General features: G+C 45.2%; 1 protein-coding gene across 1 annotated transcript; it reads left to right on the top strand.

Moving 5' to 3' along the window:
* The first annotated feature begins 3,119 nt into the window (after nucleotides 1-3,119).
* LOC133030066 (uncharacterized) lies at nucleotides 3,120-4,082 on the top strand. The gene is made up of 2 exons (XM_061102279.1): nucleotides 3,120-3,434; nucleotides 3,505-4,082. Exon 2 carries the CDS (start codon nucleotides 3,507-3,509, stop codon nucleotides 3,936-3,938), a length of 432 nt encoding a protein of 143 aa, XP_060958262.1. The 5' UTR covers nucleotides 3,120-3,434; nucleotides 3,505-3,506; the 3' UTR covers nucleotides 3,939-4,082.
* The last annotated feature ends 6,024 nt before the right edge of the window (nucleotides 4,083-10,106 follow it).

The raw sequence follows: 10,106 nt of genomic DNA, 5'->3' as shown, positions 1-10,106 counted from the left end.
GAATCAACTAGGGACATTGCCTTCAATTGCTTAAATGCCAAATTTAAAGCGGCCATTTAATTTGACATGGTCACAAACGGGGGATGAGATCCCAGCATCCTCATTGTTGTCGAGTGAATTTCGCAACACCAAATTATATTGTATTATTAATAACAAGAAGAATTTTATGTGTGAAGTCAATTGCGAGTATTCAACCTGGAATGGCGAGTACTCAACTGGGAATGGGAAACAATCAACCAAAGATGGAAAATAACAATAAGATAGAGAATTATAGTGGCTCAGTCAGATTATGATCTGCCTAGTCCACTGTAGCAAGGGATTCGTAGGTGCCATTTCATGGTGGATCACCCCTTTATATACAAAGCAGGTGTCCAATCGGTTACACAAGGATCACATTCATTGTTAATCCATTATTTACATATTGAATTTCAATAATTAAACCCAAGCAACGTTAACATTAATAAATGAACGACAGTTATCAAGTCCATCAACGTATGCGTCTTCCACATCTGCGAGTTGACTGTTCATGTTCCGTTGTTGAGCTCGCAGGGTCATCAGTACGTTTGGAACGTCTGCGCCCTTAGGTAATTGCCTCTTGTAGACATCGCATGTCGAGCTGGTAGAACCTAGACATGCGAAGATATATCGGTTTGTCAGGGCTATTGGGTCGTTGGGACCAAATCGCATCATAGAGAGTTGGTCTCTATGCTTTTGCAGAAATATAGAGGGGATACTCGCATATGTCCTGACACATGTGAGTTGGATCTACCCTGCATAATGAGAATTACGGTTATGTGATCCGACTTAGGTCGTACTTGCAACATCTCGCTGATTTTATCCTGGGCGAGGTCTAAACTTCGAGAAGTCTCTCACAAACATTTCAGCTTTCATTGGAAATCTGAATACACGTGTCCTTTGAATAGGAGTCTGGTCTCGAGTTTCTAGGTGAGAGAAATCTCACTATAACACATGCCCCTAGTTTCGCGATGTGACAGGTGCAGTCACTGAGGGAAACTATTGCTCGAGAGACAGGTGAAGGGTTGTCACGAGGAGGTGACCTTTTGGTTGTCCCATCGAGGGTTTCGAAAAATGACGGCTGTAATTATTACCTTTCATTGCATTTATGGTGTCACGTCACAAAAACTCCTCGGTTTTCGGGTAGGCGTGGCCTTCGTCGGCCGTTGGATTGGGCGACCTTAGGCATTTCGGTTGCCACGTGTTGTGATCCCAACTAGTGAGGGATATGGGTGTTTAATCCCTTTGATACGAATCAAATCCCCCATTTTTCCCTCTTGTTTCTCAACTTCCTTCTTCCCTCCCTTACAGAGACTTCAAAACCGTTTTCATACTTTTGCCCAGATTTCTACCGTTCTTCTAAAGTATCCTCAATCTCAGAAGTGATCGAGAGCAACCGCAGGAACAACTTGCCAAAACTAAAGGTTAGTTTCAAGTTCCATTGTGCTTTTTGCTTTCTGTGTTTGAGAAAGAATGTTTTTTTCTGGGTTTTGGTATTTTGAGGCTTTTAGGAATGTATGTTTGTAAGGGATATGTATGAGGTTACGTTTTTTGGGTAAAAACTGGGTAATCCTATGAAAAATGACTTGTAAATCGGAATAACCGCATACTGTATAAGAAATATTTAAATAGGCGTTGTTTCATACTTTGAATACTCGCGGGTATTCGGATGAACAGTTTGAATACTCGCACACTGACAGAAATTATTTACTTCTGATTATTGGCTAGATCTTTTAGGATTTTATATGCTGTGAGTCGAATTGCGAGAGTATTAATCGCTATTCCAAATGGTGGGTGTGTCACAGTATTCTAATGGTCATATATGCGGTTATATGCCCCTTGAGATACTGTGATACACCCAGCCATTTGCGACATGCGTTAATATTCAAATGAGCGTACTCCTTGGCTAATAGGTAGTCTCGGAACGGTGGGAGTAACTTAGTAATTTCAGGGTCATGATTGAGAACGCATGCCCCTTGAGTAACTGAGTTTCTCCCAGCCGTTTCTGGAGATATATCACTTGGCCCAGGATGCGCAACTTACTCGCATCTCTACTCGCATACAAATGGGGTGGTCAGCATTCGTAAGGATGTTGACCATTCTAGCAACTGCGATTTTATAGTTTTAATGCGGATGAGATCACTTATTTTTGTTTTCACACATTCATCACGCTGAAAAGATCTTCTATCTTTCAGATGAGCGACCTGTCGGATAGCCAACTGCTCGGCTCGGGAGGCCATGCATTCGATGGCGACGATGACCAGGAGGAAGACAGTTTTCTCCCAACTTCGATTTCAGAAGAGGAGGTCGCACCAATAGAGCTAGGCCCGATGTCTTCTGAAGACATAGAAAGAATGGTGCAGGGACTCGCCGAACCTGGGACCATCGACATTCGAGACAGCGAGTCTACGGTGTCGGCCCGCGACTACCTTATTCACTCGAGGCATGCTCGTGACGTCGAGGTCGAGGAGATGGACGATAACTGGACGGCCCCAACTCGCGAATCAGGCAAGGATGAAGAAGAGGCGGAAGGGAGTGGGACAGACTTGGTCGATGACACCCAGCTGAACGAGCCCTTCGCGTGCGAGGATCTGATTTCGAGGGTTACCAAATCAGATTTCACTACCTTTACAAGATTAAACCTGCTGCGTCTTGCGTTTCAGCGACCTAAACCGACTCAGAGGGCGCACCTTCCTTTTACCAACCCTGCGATTATTCCCACAGAGGATGTGGTAGTCTCAATACCCATTCTCCGATGTGGGGTATCAGTCCCTTTCCATCCCTTCATCGCAGCCATCCTTAAACGGTACGATGTATCACCCTTCCAACTAACTCCAAACAGTTATCGCACTGCCCTAGCCTTTTACGCGATGTATATGGAGTACGTTCATAGGGCTCCCTCGGTAGAAGAGTTCAACTATTTCTACGATATAAAAAGCGTAGGCCTTCATAACGGTTTCTACTGCTTTAGCAAATGGGCGACTTCTGAAATCAATGGAGTAGAAGGGATGGTGTCGAATATGGGAGATTGGAAATCAAAATGGTTTTATGTCTTCAAAGTCCCTGGGATTAGAACTGACTTTAATCGCATACCTAGTACGTCGTGCCTTTTCTAACTTAGGCATTTTCTGCATTACTTTGAGTTTTTTATGCTAATTCACTCTTTCTTGTTCTCGCAGATAGACCAGCTCGACCCGCACTTGACGCAACTCGCAGAGAAACAGCTGAAATCCTCAGGAGCCTTCCGGTACAAGATCGCGACTGGCGATTACTGTGTACGACTGCCAAGCTGCGAGAACACCAGCTGATTCCAGAGAACGGAAGTCTTCAAAGAGAGCCAGTATACAAAGAACCGTCTGAGAGACAACAAGAGCGGATAGACAAACGCCTCTCCAAGCAAACTTCTCGACCAGCCTCAGGTAATTTATCTCATGTTATAAACTGATGCCTTGAATTTTATTTATACTTATCTTTTATTTATCCTCGCAGAGATGACTTTTTTGAAGTCCGCGCCCGTCCTTAAAATCAAGCCGAAGAGTGGAACAGCGACGACATCGCCCGTTATTGCCCAGAAGAGGAAGAGCGATGTTGTAGCTACTCTTGCCGCAGATTCTTCCAAGAAGCTGGCTAAGACCACGCAGGACAAGGGGAAGAAGGTCATGATCGAGCCAACTGTCCGAGCCCGCGATTTTCTGGCTATGCAGGAGAAGTTCGTGGGCGAGGAGTTCATATCCAAGGCGGAGAAGATCCCTTCTGAGGAGCTTGTTCCGCGTTCTGTGGAGTTGGCGTCGCAGTCGATGACTCTGTTTATGAAAGTTGTTGCCGCTGGTTCTAAGGAGGCTGACTCGCTGAAGAGGCACAATGCTCAGCTCCAGGAGAACATGAAGAGACTGAAACAAGAGGCGGCTAGAAAGGACAAATAGCTCGAGGACCTTTGCAAGTCTAAGGAGGAGGCTGAGCTCGAGGCTAAAAACTCTCAGGCGAAGATCGAGGAGATGGCTCGCGACTTGGAGGTCGAGAAGGAGAATGGGAAGAAACAGTATGATCAGGCAGTTTTTGATTATATTTACACCACTCTTTCCGAAATCCCAGACTTCGACTTCTCTATCCTCAGAGCAGAAGCCGCTGAGATGGCCGAGGCTTTTCATGCCATGTCGCCCACTCAAACCCAAGGTGATGGAGGGAATCTTCCTAAGGAGGCTGAGGGTGCGGATGGTGAGGAATTCGAGAACGAGGCCGTTAGCAAAGTCGCGGATGAAACTGCTCCTGCTGCTCCATATGCTTGACTCTTCTCTATGTTTAAACTGTTATGCTTTTTGAATTTACTTTTTTAGTTTTTATGCGGAACTGGAGTACTCGCACTCTGTACTTAGACAAATTTGCATTTTACTTTGGACAAATTTATATCCTCGCGGGGATAATTATCCTTTAACATTTTCGCAGTACACGGGTACTCGCGTTTTTAATATATATATATATATATATGCGACTTTAATTACAACTTGGTGTAATCAGTAGAAATATTTACAAGTCTTTGACAAAATTTGAAAATTTAACAAACACGAGTCATTTCCTTTATATAGCCAATAGTACATTCTGGCATATATACCCCCCTATACTTAGGATTTTTTTTTTATGAAAAATGTCTAAGTATAAGTACAAGAGTGAACATAGTTTAATAATGCGAGTACTATTTATAATATAATTTTAAACTCTCGCCATTCCAAGCTCGTGGAATCGCAGTACCATCGAGTGTTGCGAGTCGGTATGTGGCATCACCAATTTTTTCCGCGATGAGATATGGATCTTCCCAATTATCCCCAAAGACCCCATGTGTTGGGTTCTTGGTATGTGCCATTACCCTTCTAAGGACCAAGTCTCCTGCTCGCAGGACCTTTACTTTCACCTTAGAGTTAAAGTATCTTGCAGTTCGCTGTTGGTAAGCCGCATTTTTTAAGTGCGCTTGATCATGCTTTTCCTCCAGAAGATCAAGGCAGAATAGTTGTTTCTCGTCGTTCTGCGAGATGTTGAAAACATCTTTGCGTAGGGAACCTGCCCCGATCTCAACTGGCAACATGGCCTCGCATCCGTAAGAAAGTGAGAAGGGTGTTTCGCCAGTTGTAGATCGAGGATTTGTATTATAAGACCATAGGACTTGCGGTAACTCATCAGGCCAAGCCCCTTTGCGATCTTCTAGTTTCCCTTTAATAGTGTGCTTGATTATTTTGTTAACAGCTTCAGTCTGTCCATTGCTTTGCGGCTAAGCAACCGCGTAGAATGCCTTTTTGATTCCCAAATCGTCGCATAGTTGTCGCATCTCTTTACCATCAAACTGTCTTCCATTGTCTGAGATGAGTTGGTATGGAATGCCAAAGCGACAAATGATGGAGGTATAGACAAACTCGCGCAATTTTGTTGCTGTGATGGTTGCGAGTGCTTTGGCTTCGGCCCACTTCGTGAAGTAATCTACTGCGACTACCCCATATTTGACTCCACATTTCCCTTTAGGTAACTCGCCGATTAAGTCAATCCCCCATATTGCAAAGGGCCACGGACTTGTGATAGAATGGAGGTTACTTGGAGGTTGGTGGGTATATGTGGCTATTCGCTGGCACCTGTCACACTTCTTTGCAAATGCGAGAGCATCTTGTCGCAAGGTTGGCCAGTAATACCCTTGCCGCATGATTTTCAATGCAAGGGAGTTACCTCCGGTATGATTGCCACAAATCCCCTCGTGTACCTCGCGAAGTATATAACCACAATCTTCCCCGCTAATGCATTTGAGCAGAGGTTGACTAAAAATTTTGCGATACAACCTTTGGTCATATATTACATAACGGGCGGCTCGCTGTCGCAACTTTCTTGCTTCTATTTTGTCATCAGGCAAGAGCCCCTTTTCCAGATATGCGACGATAGGAGTCATCCAGGTGATCTCGTGAACAGTATCTATTTCCATGATCACCTCTTGATTTATAGTTGGGTGAGCCAATACATCTACCGGAATCACATCAAGCAATTTGGCTTCTCTAGTTGAGGCCCAACGGGCCAGTGCGTCTGCGTGTGAATTTTGAGCACGCGGTACTCGAGACACGACTACTTTTTTGAACTTCTGCATTATTTCGCATATAGTGGCTAAATATTTAACCAATCTCCCGCCTCTTGCCAGATATTCTCCATTCACCTGGCATACCACGATTTGCGAGTCGCTAAAAGCCTGAAGGTACTCGACTTTCATTTCGAGAGCGAGTTTCAATCCTGCGATTAATGCTTCATACTCGGCTTCATTGTTAGATGCAGAAAATTCAAAGCGTAAAGCAGCGTGCACCTTAAAATTATTGGGACTGATTAACAAGATCCCACTACCAGAGCCTTCGCTATTTGAGGCTCCATCGACGTACAATGTCCACGTCTCTCTGTTCGCTATAGCAACGTCGTTTCTATCTTCTATGAGTGCTACCTCGGTGCTGGGAAATTCAAGTATAAAATCTGCCAAGGCTTGCCCCTTGACCGCAGTTCTTGGTTTATACTTGATGTCGAACTGACTCAACTCCATCGCCCACTTCAACAACCTCCCCGATGCTTCCGGTTTTGCCAGATCTTGCCTTAAGGGGTAGTTCGTCAAAACTTCAATACTGTGAGCCTCGAAATAAGGTCGCAATTTTCTTGACAATATTATCAAGGAAAATGCCAACTTTTCCATTTGGGGATAACGCGTCTCGGCATCCAGTAATCTCTTACTGACATAATACACCGGGTATTGATGTCCTTGGTACTCGCGTATTAGTACCGAACTAATCGCATATTCCGACACGGCTAAATAGATGGATAGGACTTCACCGGTCATTGGCTTTGACAAGATCGGAGGTTGCCCCTAGTGTATTTTTAAAGTTTGAAAGGCCTGCTCGCACTTTTCGGTCCAATGGAACTTTTTGTTGCCTTTCAAAATCTGAAAAAACTCCTTGCACTTATTAGAAGATCTGGATATAAAGCGGTTTAAAGCTGCGACTTTACCTGTGAGGCTTTGAACCTCCTTTGGCTTGGTTGGTGATGGCATTTCCACCAATGCCCTGATCTTCGCAGGATTGGCTTCTATTCCTTGCTGATTAACCATGAACCCAAGGAATTTCCTAGAGCCAACTCCAAAGACACATTTCAGAGGGTTTAACCGCATCTTATACCGTCGTAATATATCAAACATGGTCTGTAAGTGGGCAATATGATCCTTCGCATGTTGAGATTTTACGAGCATATCGTCAACATATACCTCCATGGTTTTTCCAATGAGATCTGCGAACATCATGTTCACTAGCCTTTGATATGTCGCACCTGCGTTTATTAAACCAAAAGGCATTACTTTGTAACAGTATAGTCCTCGATCAGTAATGAACGAGGTATGCTCCTGGTCTGGTTCATACATCGGGATTTGATTATATCCTGAGTATGCGTCCATGAAACTCAAGAGTTCGTGACCTGCAGTGGCATCAACAAGCTGGTCAATGCTAGGAAGGGGAAAGTTGTCTTTGGGACAGGCTTTGTTTAGATCTGTAAAGTCAACACACGTGCGCCATGAGCCATTAGGCTTAGGCACAAGTACAGGGTTCGCTAACCAGTTGGGGTAAAACGACTCCCGTATAAAGCCGCAGGCAAGGAGGCGGTCGACTTCTTCTTTTAGCGCTTGGTACCTCGCGGGGTCCATTTTGCGGTTCTTTTGTCGGACACCTCGCACCTCGGGGTCAATGTTCAAGCGAGGACACATCACTTGCAGAGATATCCCGACCATATCTGAGTGTTTCCAAGCAAAAACATCAAGATTTTGCTTTAAAAAGGTCGTTAATTGTTCTCGCAGCTGAAACTTTAATTTAGAACCAATTTTTAAAACTTTATTATTATCTACAGGATCTACAGGTACCTCAATTGTGTCTTCCGCGGCTTGGGCTGCGGCGGTGTGATCGAGGATTCTTGGATCCAAGTCTGGTTCATCTATGTGCGGCACCTCCTCGATTCTGAGGATCTCCTGGCGAGGAGGTGGTGCCTCCAAAAGATAGATAACATTTACCGTCCTTTTCTCTGCGAGTTTAACTATCGTGTTGTAGCATTCCCGCGATTCTGCTTGGACTCCCCGCACAGAACCTACTCTAGCGGGAGTAGGGAACTTCATTGTCAGATGATAGATCGAGGTTATGATTTTCATCTCCTTCAGGATCGGTCGACCAATTACGGCGTTATACGCTGAGCACTGGTCGATTACTTCGAAGTCCGCCATTGACTTGGCTATTACTGGGGCAGTTCTCAAAGTGATTGGGAGTTTGATCATACCTTTTATTGTTATGACGTCTCCCGTAAAACCATAAATGCTCGACGTCATAGGTCGCAGATCCTTCTCCTAGAACCCCATTTGTTTGAATGCTTGGAAATTCAGTAGATTCACTGAACTCCCATTGTCGACAAGTATGCGATGGACATTATCCCCGCCAATATTGGCGATTATGACTCGTGCATCGAAATGAGGGTGATGGACCCATCTCGCATCACTCTCCATGAAGGTGATGTCGTCGCATTCCTTCTTAAACAGCTTCTTGGGCCGCTCACTAAGATTGTTCACATTGGTGAGCAGCTTCTCCTTGGCTTCTCTGGCATATTGCTCTTGTGACTTGCGAGAGTCCCCTGCGATATGAGGTCCTCCAATAACAGTTAGGATGTTGCGAGGTGTTTTGGAGCCACTCGCATTCTGGCTTTCTCCTTTGTCATCCGCTTGGGGACGACTTTCCTCGCTCTTCTTATACTTGTCGAACTTCCCTCTCCGAATTAGCTCCTCGATTTAATCCTGCAAGACCCAACATTCTAAGGTAGTGTGACCAATGTCCTTATGGTACTTACAGAATTTTTTAGGGTCTCTCCTGTCGCGGTTTCCCCTGATGGGGGGCGGCTTCTTGAAGACTCCGTTTCTTTCTTCGATTGCGTAGATATGGTCTCGGGAGACTGCGAGTTTAGTATAGTTGACGAAACGAGGTCCACCTTTCCTTTTCGGCGAGGATTCCTTCTTTGGAGGAGACTTGACTAACTTCGGACTTCGCTGTCTCCGCGGGCTGCGTCTCCTTGGGCTTCGGCCCCCGGAGTTCTTCCCTCGGGGATTGCGAGATCGTGAACGCGGTATAGGTGATCGGCGTTTGTCCTTTCCCTTCTCTAACTCCGCTAGAGAATTCTCGATTCTCTTGTGGGGTTCGACCATGGCGAAGAATTCAACTAAGGATTCGGGCCTTCAAGCTTGTAACTCCTTCCAAAAGTCGGTCCTCGGCAAGATACCTGTTATCAGCATGCAAACAAGTGAAGACTCGAGAGCCTTCTCGACTTTTGTTACTTCTGCATTAAAGCGTTTAAAATAGTCTTGTAAAGACTCACCAGGTTCTTGTTTGATGTTGACCAAAGTCGTATAAGTTGGCCTATACGTCATTGTGGCCTGGAAATGTGTGAGGAATAAGTCAACGAAGGTTTCCCACGTCGATATCGACGCCTCAGGTAATTGGGTAAACTAATCATGGGAATTTTCCTCGAGTGTTGCCGCTATAATGTGGCACTTTACCTGATCCACTTCCATTATAGTATTAAATTTTTCAAGATAATCTATCGGGTTAGAAGTACCTTTATATTTGAGGGATTCGGATAGACGAAACCCCTTTGGTAGTTGACCCTGTCGCACTTCTGTAGTGAAGGGCGAGGTACCATGCAACTTGTATATGGGCTTCCGTTGCTGCTCGAGCATTTTCAAAGCCTGCAGAAGCATGCTTTGGTCAATCCCTCCAGTCGCAGGAGCTGGGGCTGCTACGGCTGCGGGACTCGCAACTACTGCGGTGAGATTTGCTAAGACATTGATCCCAGTGGTCGCGATTGACACGGTAGGCGGGTAATTATAAGTGTTGGCACACTGATCGTCTGCATGGGGATCACAGAGTGTCTCAGTATTACGTGGGACGCGAGAGCGTGCCCTAAAAACTGCATTGAGGTGATCACGCAGATCACCTCGATGTACCTGGTAATGTCCTCCCTGTTGCGTCTGTACAGAGCCGGACCTTGTGTACCTGCTTGGAGTGCGA

Source organism: Cannabis sativa, chromosome 8 (assembly GCF_029168945.1).
Source record: "Cannabis sativa cultivar Pink pepper isolate KNU-18-1 chromosome 8, ASM2916894v1, whole genome shotgun sequence".
Lineage (NCBI taxonomy): Eukaryota > Viridiplantae > Streptophyta > Magnoliopsida > Rosales > Cannabaceae > Cannabis > Cannabis sativa.
This window is presented reverse-complemented; position numbering and strand designations above follow the sequence as displayed.